Genomic DNA, 15323 nt, shown 5'->3' with positions numbered 1-15323 from the left:
GGAGAGGAGTGGGGACAGTGGCCCCTTGATGCACCCGCGCTGCTCTGGGGGGCGTGCGACTCCCTTCCCGGGAACAGAAGTAAGGCCGGGAGAAGCCGATGGGCCCCCTCGGTGGTGCAGAGCCCTTTCCCAGCACCCGTCCCCCTGGACAGGCTTTCAGCCACTGTTCACTTTGGGTGGGCCGTGCTCCTAGGCTCACTGGTGTCATCAGAACCTATTCCACCCAGACCCTTCCTGCCCCCAAAGCCTTGGGAATCCTGCAAAGCCCCACCAGCCCGTCACTGCCACCAGCCGGCAGACCCAGATCATCTCAGAAGAGATGGTGGGTCGCAGCCCTCTTCTGGGATCTCAAGGGTAATTCAAAGACAGGTTCTAGTACAACCCAACTTCAGAGACGCCTTTAACCCAAGATGCACCTCCCCCCACCTCTGCGGCCCATGGAAACATGATGGGTCCGGAAGCCCTCTCAGCTGCCCTGCGAGCTTCGGGTGACACAGTGCCCTCGCAGGCTCTGAGCACCAAGCCACTGTCGTCAGAAGGGACAGAGCCTCCTACGCTGGCAGCTCTTGTCCAAAGCAGGACCCTAGACCGCAGACTGGCACTCCATGTCACATTCTGCCCGCAGATGGCTCTGCCGGCCTCCTGGCCGTCTTCTCTGAACAGCAGCGGATTGCCCTCTGCCTGCTGCGTGCATGGGATGGGCCGCCTCCCTTTGTGTCGCATCTGGGACAGTGCCCCTGGAGCCTGACTGCACTGAGGTCTCAGCCTTTCCCTTGCGGGTAGATACCCTGTAGGGGACTCACTCCAAGAAACACCAACTATTCTGTTTCCAGATCATGTTGCGTAGACAGCGTTCTAACAGGAACGTAGATCGTATTCTTTGGAGTCTTCTGACTGCTCAGGGGAAACATCATAACGTGCTCGTTAAAGGTGGTCGTTACAGATGATGTTCCTGACGCGTGGGTACAAGTGTGCTGTTAGAAAAGCAGGTGTCGCCTCCTCAAAGCTCTCACCCTATACTCCCAGCTGACAGGATGGGGCTCAGAGCTCCCAGGGCTCAGGAATTAGGGGCCACAAGCATCGTGGCGGGGCGATCCACTGAGGAATCTGCACTCCAGAGTCCACTGATAAAGGGTAAACTCGTACTAGTAGAGACTTCGAGCAGATTTCAGTGGAAGAATTGAAACTGACGTTTGCTAAGCACCTCCGGGAATGTTGCCAGAGAGCAGGAGATGGGAAGGTTTCTCCTGGTTCAACTGGATCATCTCCTGAAAGATCGTTTGCAAGGTATCTCCTAGCGTTCGAGTCTCTCCAGCTACCTCCAGAAAAACTCTTCCCGCGTGACTCTTACGTAACATCGCTAAGAGTGAAACTAGACTAAGGCATCATTATACCTAAACCTAATTTTCTTCTTTGCTTAACAGTTCATCTTTACATTAAAGTTTGTAAGATAGAATAATCCCTCCTTAATCTCAGAATTTGCACATCTCAAAACATTTGACTACCATGATCAAGTTCTTTTTTGACCCCATCACATGTCAGGGTACGTCAAGTAAGACGTTTAGTTTCTTAATCCCTCTTCTTATAGCACTGAGTATGTTTAGTTTAAGCTGTAGGGTCAGGACAATAGCTAAACTCCACTTACATTTTCCCTTCAAGCAGTTTAAACAAAACAGAGCTTTAAAAAATTCTTAAAATCTTAAATCACACCCTCAAAGTAATTGGAATTTCAGCCCCACATTCATTTTTGTCTTCTTCCTGCACGTTTTTTTTCACTTCAGGGTGGGAATTTTATTAACATGTTGCAGTAGCCTTGTGTACTGATTTTCCTAAGATACTTTAATGTTGGACATTACCAGTAAGACTAACTTCTACTACTTTGGTATTCTCCAGTTGAACGGACAGGAGAGAGAGCGGTGCTGGCAACGTAGCAATAATGAGAACCACTGTGCCCCCGTGCTGGGTGCTGCACGCTTAGGTAACCTCTTCCTGCCCGGGGTCACACCGTGGTGAGCAGTAGGACCAGGATGCAAACTCAGGCCCGTCCTGTGTGGACTGCTGGGCTCGTAAACTTCTCTTTCGGGTTAGGCCAGGAAGCTTTTGCTTTGGAAGTAGTTGCGTGCATGTTGCACTGTATCTCCCCTCTGCTCTTTCATAATTTTCGGTGACTGAGTTGCCTGGTACGCTGATGCTCAAAGAAGATGCTGTTGTGTTCTCCGGGCAGGACATCACAGAGACAGATCTGAAAGGCCGCACAGGCTAACTAGACCTGACAAGGTGTCAGCTGCCTTCCACACAGTAGTGGTTTTATGGCAAAATAAGATTTGCTGAGTGAGAATGCATGAACGCAGGGCCAGCTGTGGTACTTCACAACACACTCACTGGCAGAAACCTTCTTTTCTTGCACACGGTAACAGGAATACGTGAGGAGAGCACGTCAGGGAAGCAGACCTAGAATTCAGTGGCGCTATGGGACCTACCACACAGTTTCAGTAACAGGGTGGACGGCGACCCTGAACAGCCAAGTGAGCAGAACCCCTCCGCCTTCGCTTGCCTGGCTGTTTACCCCGCGTGGCCTCTGCAGTGGCTGAGCGCCTTCTGGAAGAAAGCAGTGGCGGCGGGCACCTGGCTTCCCAAGGCTGAGGCCTCCTTCTGTAAACGCGCTGATCTTTTCAGAGGGCGTGGACATGTTTAACGTGTGGGTGTGTTTGTTTAAGGAAGGCACGGAGCTTCAAAAGGGAAGATGTTTTGTAACCCAGAAATGTAACCGGTAAATGGAATGGTTGAATCTGACGATGAAATTAGAATAAACCGATTGGTAAACAGAGCACGCCCGTGGGCTCCCCTTGCTGGGTTAGCTCCCACCCAGCAGGAAGCCCTGCAGGCAGGGACCCCAGAGGCAGAGCCACGTCTCCAGTGTGAGAGGTATTAGCCCAGCCGAGGGGGCAAGAGATTTCTTGAGTTTGAAGGAAGAAAGGAATTTCACTTTCTGGCTGACATCCTCGTTCCCCCGAGAACTGATCGCAGATAGCGGGAACCACCTTTAGGAAAAGGTGTGGGCTGCAGCCTGGCAGCCCAGCAAACTTCAAAGGAGAGAAAGATGAGCCAGCTGCCCGAGGCCCGGGAGAGACAGCTCTGGAATGAGCGCTGATCTCATAAAGTTCACCTCAGCCTCTTCAAACTGCCGGGCCAGCCTTTGTACTGGAATTCTCCATCAGTCTGAGCCAAGTTTGACACATATAATTATTTCAGCATAAAAAGCAGCCGGGAACTATCACCATGGGCTTTAGAACCGAGGGTGGTGGTGGAGACATGCAGACTCCTCACTCGTTGCCCAGTCCGTGCGGATAACCCGACGTTTGGTAACAGGGGACGGAGCCACGGCAGCTGAACATGTAGGCGAATCACAGGCTCAGTAGTTCCGGTCACGTCTTTTTAAGTTGTGGTTAAGCATATATAACATAAAATGTACCATTGTTGCCATTCACGGCCCTGTGCGATCATCACCGCTGTCCAGCGACAGGACTTTTCCATCATCCCAGTGAGCTCTTCTTGATAAACCTTTTCTCACAGCTGCTAACAGGTGGAAATGGATTGACTCTAGTTCCTTCTTCTGTTTCCATCTTTCCGTAGATAAACAGTTATCTCATAAAATGCAGATGGCAAAAGCAAAAATGCAGAGAAAAGCAAAGCAAGCAATGATTCATTAGCTGGGTAATTAGCTTGTGATTGTGTTTGATGATAATGTCCTGAATACTTAATCAGAGACCAGACTTTTGAAATTCAACTTGTGCAGAAAAACAAGCAACCTCACCCTTCAGCCCTTGAACTTCCGACCTGATGGTCACTGTTAGCAGTTACCAGTTAGGAGTTACCAGTTACCAGTTACGGAGCCTTTCCATGAGTTAGATGTACTTCCGACCTGATGGTTACTGTTAGCAGTTACCAGTTAGGAGTTACCAGTTACCAGTTACGGAGCCTTTCCATGAGTTAGATGTACTTCCGACCTGATGGTCACTGTTAGCAGTTACCAGTTAGCAGTTACCAGTTACCAGTTAGGAGTTACCAGTTAGGAGTTACCAGTTAGGAGTTACCAGTTACGGAGCCTTTTCCATGAGTTAGATGTACTTTATAATCCTTATAACAGTCCAGCAAAGTAGATGACATTATGCTTCACTCTGCCAGTCTGCCTCTGCTCAGACTGCTTCTAGTAGAAGAACGGAGCCCCAGAAGTTACGTGACTGGGCTGAAGTCCCTAACCAGCTGGCTGACGGGGTAGCCCAAGCCCCTGCGCCAGTGCCTAAGGAAGAGTCATCTCTCCACTCTTTTCCTCCTTGGTAACCCTTCAGAGGAAGACATCGGGATAGTCAGGGACGAGAATGGACTGAAATTTTGAATTATAAGATGCTGTGCGGAACCAGGGAATGTTCCACTCAGCCTAAAACCCTAACCTGCCCAGCGCCTGCTCCTGCATGGCAGCTCCTCTGCTTTTCAGAGCTGGCTTGCTGTCCCCTAGGTAAATGACACCTGTAGACCTTAAACAGAAACCCGACAGACATACCTTCATTTAAACCAAGTACTGGCGCTGCGTCTGAAATATAAGCGTATGGTTGCTTTCATCTCTGATTTTAAAAGAACTGGGGGGGGGGGGGTGTTACGCTTCTAGTCTAAACCCTGAGTCTAGAAAGTTGGTCCTTAATCAGACAGAAATGTCAGTGTCCCCCGGGCATCGCTCAGTCCCTCTTCATAACGTGTGAACTATAATCTTTTCATGAACTGGCAATCTACTTGAAAGGAACAGAACCAACTTAGACTGACCAAGCAGAAAAGGAGTTTGGGGGAACAGTACAGAGGTCGCCACGGAGTCAAAGGGAGAAGCCGAAACACAGCTGAGAGCGCGTGGCTTCCGGGGCTGGCGAAGGGCGCAGACGAGCTCCTCGGGGTTGCCGGGTGCCGCGTTCAGCCGCCCCATGGTCCGCAGCTGCTCGTCCCTCCGCCCCGGGAGCAGGTCCCGGAGGGGTGCAGCGGGCGCGGAGCTGGGCAGCGAGGCCTGCCCCCCAGCTGCCCCAGTGCCGGGGCCTCCGAGCAGAAGCCCCTCCTGCCTCGCGACGCAGCCTGCGACCCTCGAGACCGTAACTCAGGGCCGTCAGGCCTTTTAGGGCAGCTGCCCCGTCCTTCGAGGTCCCGGAACACGTGGTTTGAGCAGAGCAGTCAGGACCAAAAGGTTCGGGTTTGTTCCAGTTTTTATCAGCGTATTTGCCTCTCTGGTAAAACGAGGAGGAAAACAAACTAAGTCATCCTCCGCAACCGCTGTGGCTCCGAGGGGGGCGGGCAGGCGGAAGCCCGCTGTCCTTCCTTCCGCAAGGACTCGGCGGCAGGCCCGGCGCACCTGCCTTTCCTACATCGCTGTCCACGCTTCTCCTTTCAGGCGTGAGGCTGCCCTCGGTTTTGTTTTACTGTTTCGGCTCCCTGGCCCCCGACTCAGGTGATGTCCACAGAGGAGCGTGTGTAAACTCACCCGCTCGTGGACTCGGCACCTCCAGCCGGGTTCCCGGGGCTCCTGCGAAATTGCACGTCTCATCACCACCCTTTTAAGACTAAGACTTGAAGACAGAGGGGACGTACGTGTTCGTCAGCTTTTTTAAAAACCTCAGAGTTCTTGGAATCTTTTTTACCATCCACATACATAAAAGCCAATTTCAATTTTTCTTATTCGTGGAACTGCCTGAAAACATTGTGTTTCTCTTAATTCTTTGTGCCAAAGTTAGTTCAGGTTGACACTTGCCAAACACTTCAGTCTAATTGAAGCGAGGACACCGCAGCCATATTCCAGGAGAATCCCTGACCCGGTCACTCCCCCATCCCTCTCGGTCTGGATTCTCTTTACCAGTCACATCACACACAGAATTACTGAACCATTCACCTCTGATGGGATTTTATTTAAAACTGCCCTGAGCGTGTTACATTCTTCCCGCGCTGCTGCCATGACTGCCGTTCTCTGAGACGCAGAAGTGGCTGGAGGTGGGCCTCGCGGGGGGCATGTGCCCCTGAGGTGCGGCCATGGAGGACAGAGCAGGGCCCTGTGAACGTGGGCAGCTTGTGGAGGGAACGTGACACTTCACAGGGACGCGAGGGCCAAGCTTGACTGCACGGGTCGGCTCCACCTCTAACATGCTCCCCAGGGGGAGTGACCGTGTCCGTGGGTCCAGGCCTGGGCCTGCCCCGAGCTCTGCGTTCCACCGCGGAGGGCACCCAAACGTCATGAGCGGTTGGTTCCCCGGCGCTCTGTTCTCCCTCCAGACCCCAGACGCTCTGTGCGCTGCCCACCGGGTGCCTTGCCTAGGCCGCCCTCTCCACCGCAAAGGCCCTAGCTTGAGCCTGAGCCTTCCCCATCTCTCACGTTTCTGCAGGCCCCCATCTGCCCCACGGAGCCTTCGGAATCTCTGCCACGCACGACATCCTTCTCCCTCTGTTCTCCCACTGGCTGCCATCTATGTGCTGTTAACACCCGAAGCTGACTCTTCCCCGAACGCTTTATGTGGAAAGTTTTCAGGCATTCAGAAAAGTCACGTGAACTGTAAACACTCACATACTTGCCCTTTAGAGTCTACACTTAACATTTTGCTCTGCTTTGTCACGTATCCATCTGTCCATTCCTCCATCCACCCATCACATACATGTATTTTCAAAACAAGGTGCAGACGTAAGTACGTTTTACCCCAGACGCTTCTGTGTGCGTATAACTAGAGTTCAGTGTTGGTTACGTAACATTTACACATGGTGAAAGGCACAAATCCTTAACGTTCCATTTACTGAATTTTGACGAGCTATATACCTGGGTGTCACAAATCACGGTCCAGATAGAGAACTTTCCCATCACACCAGGACCTTCTGGGTCGGTCACCATCCCCACTCCCGAAGGCAACCACCGCTCCAGTTTTTTTCGCCACGGCTTAGTCCGGACCTTCTTGGAAGTGAATATAAACGAAACAGGCAGCGTGTGTTTTGTGTGGGCCCTTGTGTGCAATGCACTGTGTCTGAGGCCTGCCCGAGGTGTTGTCTGGGTCAGTAGTTCTTTCCTTCTCGTTGCTGGTGCCGTTCCACTGTGTGAAGACACCACGAACGTCCACCTGCAGCCTGGTAATGGGAGCTTGGGTCGTTCCACTTTAGGCTGCTGGGAACGTGCCTGCATTTCTCTCGGCTAATACCTAGGAGGAAACAGGTGGGTCCCGGGGCAGGTGTGTGCTGAGCTTTACAGAAACCGCTGGACCTTTTTCTGAAGGGCTCTCGCATCTCACCCTCTGCCCCTGCTGGGCGACGAGCCATGGCGCCCAAGGCCTTGACTGCGTTTGCTGTCTTCAGCCCTGGGACTTCAGCCGTCCCGGTGGGACATCATGGTGTCTCTTTGTGGCTTTTCCTTTCCTTGATGACAGTGATGTCGTGTGTCTTCTCAGGGCCTGTTAGTTCCGTGTTTATTCAGGTATCTTTTTTTGTGAAAGGTCTGCTCAAATCTTTCGTCCATTTTTTATTTTTACAAGTATTTTTATGATAAGTTGGAGTTCTTTATATTTTCTGGATACCAGTCCTGTGTGAGATATGTGTTGTGTCAGTATTTTCTCCCATTCTGTCATTTACCTGTTCATTTTTTTTTAACAGTTTCTTTGCAAGGCGGGAAGTTTTAAATTTTGATGAACTCTAATGTATCTTTTTTTCTTTTATGGTTATTACCGTCTGTGTCCTAAGAGACCTTTGCCTACCTCAGAGTCACAAAGATATTCTGTGTTTTCTTCTAGACACTTAATAATTTTAGCTTTTACAATTAGGTCTGTGCCCATCTCACATTAATGGTTATGTACGGTACGTGACAGGGGTCAAGGTTAACTTTCCCCACATGGCTGTCCAGGTCCACACGGTGTACTTCTGTGATTGTGTCCTTCCTGCCCTCATACTGTGACTTGGCCTGGTCCTTCACACAGCGAACACTCAAGGCATGTTAACTGAATTGCACTGAGAGAGCCCTGTTCAACCTTGAGTTAGCATTACCTGCCAGGAGCACAGGCCGGGGCCACAGGGGTCATTGCTTGAATGTTGTCTTTGGCTTCCTGAGTGAAGAGTGGAGATCAATTCAGCTTTTTACTGAATTGCTACTATATGCTAGACAGGGTGCCTCACTGCTTTCCAGTACAGCTTCTTATTCTAGCTTTATTGAAACCTTGTATGTCAGATGAGGAAATCTGAGAACCAGACATTAGGAGTTCTCCAAGACAGGCAGGTCTGGAGGAAAGCCAGTAACTTGTGTCTGATATAAGACTTCTGCAAGATAATTAACAGTTGAATGATTTTAAAGTGCACAGGACTTGATAATAACACTTGGCAGGTAATTAAACATATTAAATTCTGAACCAGCCCAAAGATAGCTGAAAAATTAAGTCTTCTGACATCACTCCAAGTGTATAGTAATATGTGCAAAATAAAAACCCCCGGGAAACATATTTGGCTCGAAATCTCTAAGCTAAGAGTTTGATCAGATAGTAAAAAAGGCATTAAAACAAGAAAAGCTTCGGGGCCCACGCACTGCCCAGGACTTTTTGAAACGTCCTCACAGTCAAGCTCGCGGTTCACAAGGCCGAATGTCCCCTGACCCTGCAGATTTGATGTGTGTCTTCGTCCCCGTGTATTGTCTGCGGAGAATGAGCCTGCTCATCTTTTCTTCGTCCGCAGGTATGCTTCAGAAGTGTCCTTCTATCGATGACTTCGTAAATGCCCTTGTTTCTGACCTGGATATGGACTTGGAAACTTTCCTCATGGATTCTAAATGATGGGAACACCGTGAATCCTTTAAATCAGTCACGGAGATACCAATTTTGTCGTAAATGCTACAACTTTGAACGTTTGTTTCTGATTTCAGCAGTCAATTCTGTAATAACTTATGAAAAACCTCAAACCAGTGGAACTTGGAATAACTAACTTTAAAATTATGCTGGCTTTTAGCCTGTTTGTTTGGCAGATTTTTGAACATAAGGAAATCCATTCAGTGAGCGAGTGCAAACCAGAACACAGAGGTGTTAGCGTCAGGGGCCAGACACCCTCAGCCCAGCCCCGCTCCTGGTGAGCTTTTTCCCTGTCCGATGACCTTTACTTGGTTAGAGACATAATAAAAAGCAAAGTTATTTCCATTTGAAGCAGTCTTCAGAAAGATTACACATATAGTTCCTCTGCGTGATTTCCTATAGGTGGCTCTGAAAATGGAAAGTCAGTTACAGTGACCGAGAAACCAAGTGTGGTTTCCAAAGTGTTTGTAATCGATTGTGTTGGCTTTTCCTGTGTGTTTAGGAATATACTATACAGATGGACTCAGAACAGAGGGCACCTGAACTCACACTTTTCTGACTTGACGATGAATATACAAAAATAAGTGCAGGTACAATTAGTAAATGATGTGTCAAGTCCAGCGACTGATAAATACGGAAACTGGGATTCAAACCCTGTCTTTATCCTAAACATTATTGCATACTGTATCACCATGTGTTAATAACAGAAAAGAAAGACACCGTTTAATAGGCTTTTCACACCTTCAAAGTCAAGAATTTAATTACAGGCTTTCATTTAAAATGACACCTGCTAGTGGCCTCTTCCTGCTTCTCCCTAAAAGACCAGTGATGATGCAAAAAGGCAGGATTAAAAATCCCCAAAACTAGGACACATGTCCAACCTACTCACAGAATCTGGAGGAATTTCTACAAGCTAGAAACAGACGAGACAGGATAAAGAAACGTCAGTGACGCACGCATGCCGGGTCCACCTGGATGCTGGGGTGAGGGGAGGGGCGACCCCCCGTTCTCTCCCCACCTCCTGCCCACACAGGTAACACGCTGTGTGCACCAGCCCGGGAGCCGCGGCCCCGCGAACCTCCTGTGGGGCTTCCGCGTTAGCCACACGAGGCCTGTTCTCCTCTCCCAGCTCCTCCCCGTTTGGCTCTCTCAGTCTGTGAACACGTGGAAACCACACTGCAGAGAATCCTTGGGCGGGAAGGAGGGCAGGCCTGCAGCAGTCGCTCCCCCGTGGGAGGTGTGGGGTGATGCCGCAGGGACAGCCAGGTGCCAGTGCCCAGGGCAGGAGCGGCTGCTTCTGTCCCCACCCACACGGTCTGTGAGCTGAGGGAGGCGACGCTAACTCTCATCTGGGAAACGGACCCGGAGAAACTGACACCAACCTGCCGTCCGTTACAGGTAAGTCTGAAAAGGTGCTTTAACAGCTCCAGGTGTACCGAGCCACCAGCCCCTGGGCCTTTATCCTCCCTTTTCAGCTGAGGGTGAGTGAGCAGAAAAGGAAATCTGTGCAGAGCTTCAGAAAAAGGAAGGGAAGATGCAGGAAGATCCCAACTTTGAACACTATTCTTAAAAGGAACTAAGGCACATTGTAGAAAACATCTCTGCCATTCTTAGTGAGACTTGAGAAAACACGGTATTTATGAAGCCAAAAGCCATAAAGAAAGAACAAGCGGAAATTTAAAATAGGCAAATCTAAAAAAGAAGACAGGCAGAATAAGAAAAAAAGAAATGCAGAGAAACTGAAACATAGTGCAGTGATTTAAAACATGATCAAAGCAGAAAAGACCAAAACTGCCAAGGAGAAATGAGAAGCATCTCACTCAGAGTGCAGGTTAAATTCAGGGACACGGTGAAAACTGGCAGCCAGGAAGCAGCGCAGAATCCCAGGGACAAAACCAGGACAGCTGGAACAGAAACAGCAACAAAACCCAAATTCTCGTGTCCTCCTGTGTTCCCAGTGCTCAGAACAGTGACCAGCACATAGTAGGAGCTCTGGTCAAGACATGCTAGTCAAGGAATTTAAGGAAACTTTTTTGAGATGAAAAAAAATGGATGTGTAATTTAAAAGGGAATCCTTGATGCTGCCTAACAATGAGAATGTGCTTAATGCCACTGAACTATATACAATTAAAAATGGTTAAAACAGTCAAGTTTTTGTTATGTATGATTTACCACAATTTTTTAAAGCAAAGTAAATAAATGCAAGCAAAGAGAGAGAAGAGAATCCTGCATTCTAGATCAAAACGAACAAAGAAAACAGTAAAAAGAGGCCCCACACACACCCAGACAGACTCTGCCTTTCGTTTTGAGAACTTAAATATAAATACAATTAAAATTATAAGCCAACTGATCCCAAACTGGGCATTTCCCAGGAGTTGTTAGTGTTCCACGAACTCAAAAGGGTCCCAGTGTTAAATACATTTGTAAAATACAAGTGAGCTCTGTGTTTCACCATGTGCACATCAGCAGTCCTGCACTCACAACACCTATTTCCCAAACGTGTTTGATGAGGGGGCCCCCCGCTTTGCTGGAGGACCTACTGATGACATTTGTCAGAACACTGGGGACTAACTGTTGAAAGCATCCAGCTAGAAACAACAGGCTTACACAGAAAGGAACAAAGTGCACGGCGCTCCCAGAATTCAACTGTTCATCGCTGTGAAAGCCAAAGGACAGTGAACAAAAGTTTTCAGAGGTAAAGGCTGAGATGCAGAATGGCGTTCTCAGATATACGAGGGCTCAGGAGACATCTCAGCTTTGTACCTTTCTTTAAAATCACTAGAAGAATAAGTAATTTGGAGCGAGTCAAAGCAAAGGAAATCCCTAAGGAACTTGTAAGAATTCTGAGGGGTCATCGCCTCTTTTCTCAACAACAGCTGGATAAATCGTAAAGCAAATTATTTTACTGTGAATGCTTTTCCTTATGATGGGAATAAGCCCACAACACACAGCAGTTCCTCTGGGAAAAATTCTCTCCAGTACTTTACGGTTTACCAGCAGCTTCCAAAAATCCAGTTTAAACTACTTATGTGCTAAAAATAATAATCATCATCTAGAGAAAGAACTAGAGGATAATGAGTAAAATGTTAATGTGATTGTCCTTAGTGTTGAGATTTGGGCCTTTTATTTTTCTTCTATTTCCAAATTTAAAAAAAAATAGGCAATGTGTTCATTTTAATATAATTTAAAATTTACAAAAACTTTAATCATGACAGAGCTAAACTTAAAAGCGTGTTTCTAGTTCTGAAGGAATGCTTGGCTGATGTAAGCAAATTCAGAAAATGCTTCTGAGACATTCAGGGAACAACCCGTACAGTCAGAAACTTTACTAATACCCAAGGGTTAGCGTGATTTGCTCAAAGCGACTGAGATAAAACATGAATAGCAGTAGTGCTTGACATTCATTTAGCATTTTTCAGTTCACGAAGAACTTTATCACGTGGTCATCTCAGGTGCAACCCATCGCCCAAGAGGTAACAGGGTGCAGGCAGTGTCAGGACTCTGCCGCCACAGTGGGGCAGACAGGCTGGTGACGCGTCGGCCGCTGAGCTGGTCATGCCGATGCAGGACTCCTGGACTGTGCCCCCTCCCCTGCGCACGGGTCTTCAGGAGAGGATGTGGATCTCCTGCAGGGGCTCAGGTGCACATTCAGACAGAGCGCTGGGTGGTTACAGGGCCCACTGGGCCTGATGTCGCGCGTGGTCTTTCTGCTTGAGGAAGCCTGTGCCCGTGGACAGACAGACGATGAGACATCACAGCATCAGACCAGGAGGGATGAGGGTGGGAGGAGAGAGAGGAGAGGCCATCTGGAAAAAGTCTTCCACAGAACTTGCCATCCACTGGGTGGTGGCAGGTGGCAGGTGGCACCTTTGTACTCTTTAAATCGTGACTCGATGTTTTTAGAAAACCACGTGGGAAGCAGCGCTAGGACAAGCCTGTGGTGGCCATTGGGACGGTCCTTTATGATAAACTGCTTAATTCGCATCCTTTGAGTAAGACTGTCCAGCAGTGATGAGCTGTTCTCCAGGCCCGTTTCTCCCTCTCACCGACAGAGAAACCAGCAGGACCGTGTTAGGTGCCTTTCTGCAATCCCGATGCACTGGGCCAAGGGTAACTGCTCTCCACAGGCACCCGATCTATTTATTATTTCCTCCAACTTTATGTTTATTTTCCTATTCATTTTCTTATGTCTTGGGTTAATTAATTTTTAATTTTCAGCCTTTCTTTTCTCAGATGCGCATCTCACTCTATAAACTTTCTTCGAAGTACTGCTTTAATTACATCCCAGAAGTGTCCACATGGAGTATTTTCATTATTATTCTATTCAAAATATCTAATGTAGTCTAATGGGTAATTTAGAAGTGGATCTATTGCACTGTGGTCAGAGTACATATTCTGTACCATTTCAGTCTTTTGCAATTTATTGAGACCCACTTTAGGGCCCTGTATATGGTCAATACCGACTGTAAACATGATAGATGTGCTTGGGAAGAACGTGTATTTTTTAGTTGTTATGTGCAAGGTGCGTTTTCTTCATCTTTTGTCTGCTTAATCTGCTTTAAAACATCTGAAAGATGTATTAAAAATCTCTTGCCATAATTGCATATTTATCTATTTACTACTGTAATTTGGTCAGTTTTCGCTTTATAGATTTTGAGGCCATATTGCTAACTACAAACAAATTTAGAATTCTTGTATCTTCCTAGTAAATTTTTAAATTATTATGATGTGATTCTCTTTATCTCTCCTTGTACCTTTTAGCTTAAAACCTATTTTGCCTGATTTATTATAACTACACAAGTTTTCCTTTGTTTACTATCTGCATGATATATTTTCTGTTCCTTCACTATCTCATTATTTGGTGTGTCTTTTATACATGCCATGTTGCTTCTTATTCTGATATTCTTTTTTTTTTTTTTTTTTTGCGGTACACGGGCCTCTCACTGTTGTGGCCCCTCCCGTTGAGGAGCACAGGCTCCGGTCCCACAGGCCCAGTGGCCATGTTTCACGGGCCCTGCCGCTCTGCAGCATGTGGGATCCTCCCGGACCTGGGTACGAACCTGTGTCCCCTGCATCGGCAGGCAGACTCTCAACCACTGCGCCACCAGGGAAGCCCTGATCTAGTTTTAAAAAACTGTTTTCTGTGGGGTAGTCCAAATGCCTAATCCACCATTACCAGAAACCTATAATTCTGTTCCTCTAAGATCTAAACATAGAATTACCGTATGATCGAGCAATTCCACTCCAAGTTTTATACCCAAAGTTATTGAAAGCAGGAACTCGAATTTATATTTGTGCACCAATGTTCATTGTAGCATTATTCACAATAGCCAAAAGGTGGAAACAACCTAAATGCCCATCAACAGATAAATGGGTAAACGAAATATGGTGTATCCCTATAATGAAACATCACTTGACCATAAAAAGGAATGAAGTTCTGGTACCTGCTACAGCATGGATGAAACTCAAAAAATTATGCAAAGAAGCCAGACACAAAAGGACAAATACTGTATGATTCCACTTACATCAAATATCTAAAATAGGCAAATTCATCACAGACAAAAATTAAACTAGAGGTTACCAGGGGCTGGGGTGGGGTAATGGGGGAATTATCATAGAGTTACAGAGCTTCTGTTTCAAGTGATGCAAAATTTTTGAAAATAGAGAGTGGTGATGGTTGCCCAACAATATGAATGTAATTAATGCCACTGAATTGTACACTTAACAATGGTTAGAATGGAAAATTTTGTGTTGAAAATACTTTATCAAAATGTTACATAGTGACTGGTTCAAGATGGAGGAGTAGAAGGACATGCCCTCACTCCCTCTTGCGAGAGCACCGGAATCACAACTAACTGCTGAACAATCATCAACAGGAAGACACTGGAACTCACCAAAAAAGACACCCCACATCCAAAGACAAAGGAGAAGCCACAACGAGACGGCAGGAAGGGGCACAATCACAGTAAAATCAAATCCCGTAACTGCTGGGTGGGTGACTCACAGACTGGAGAACACTTATACCACAGAAGTCCACACACTGGAGTGAAGGTTCTGAGCCCCACGTCAGGCTTCCCAACCTGGGGGTCCAGCAACGGGAGAAGGAGTTCCTAGAGAATTAGACTTTGAAGGCTAGCGGGATTTGATTGCAGAACTTCGACAGGACGGGGGCGCAGGGGGCGGGAAACAAAGTGTGTGCATCGGGACCCGGGAAAGGAGCAGTGACCCCATAGGAGACTGACCCAGACCTACCTGCTAGTGTGGGAGGGTCTCATGCAGAGGCAGAGGGTGGCTGTGTCTCACCATGAGGACAAGGACACTGGCAGCAAAAGTTCTGGAAGTACTCCTTGGCGTGAGCCCTCCCAGAGTCCACCATTAGCCCCACCAAAGAGCCCGGGTAGGCTCCAGTGCTGGGTCGCCTCAGGCCAAACAACCAACAGGGAGGGAACTCAGCCCCACCCACCAGCAGACAAGCAGATTAAAGTTTTACAG

At 47.8% G+C, this 15323-nt stretch overlaps 1 protein-coding gene across 1 annotated transcript in view; it reads left to right on the top strand.

Moving 5' to 3' along the window:
- MIPEP (mitochondrial intermediate peptidase) overlaps window positions 1–10981 on the top strand; it is a 133605-nt gene extending 122624 nt beyond the window's left edge. The window contains exon 19 of the mRNA XM_060129388.1: window positions 8722–10981. Within this exon, the coding sequence (XP_059985371.1) occupies window positions 8722–8819 (98 nt within the window). The 3' untranslated portion in view covers window positions 8820–10981. The remainder of the gene's footprint in view (window positions 1–8721) is intronic.
- Window positions 10982–15323: the final 4342 nt, after the last annotated feature.

Source organism: Lagenorhynchus albirostris, chromosome 18 (genome assembly GCF_949774975.1).
Source record: "Lagenorhynchus albirostris chromosome 18, mLagAlb1.1, whole genome shotgun sequence".
Taxonomy (NCBI): domain Eukaryota; kingdom Metazoa; phylum Chordata; class Mammalia; order Artiodactyla; family Delphinidae; genus Lagenorhynchus; species Lagenorhynchus albirostris.
The sequence above is the reverse complement of the archived record's forward strand: the minus strand, read 5'-3'. Positions and strand labels throughout refer to the sequence as shown.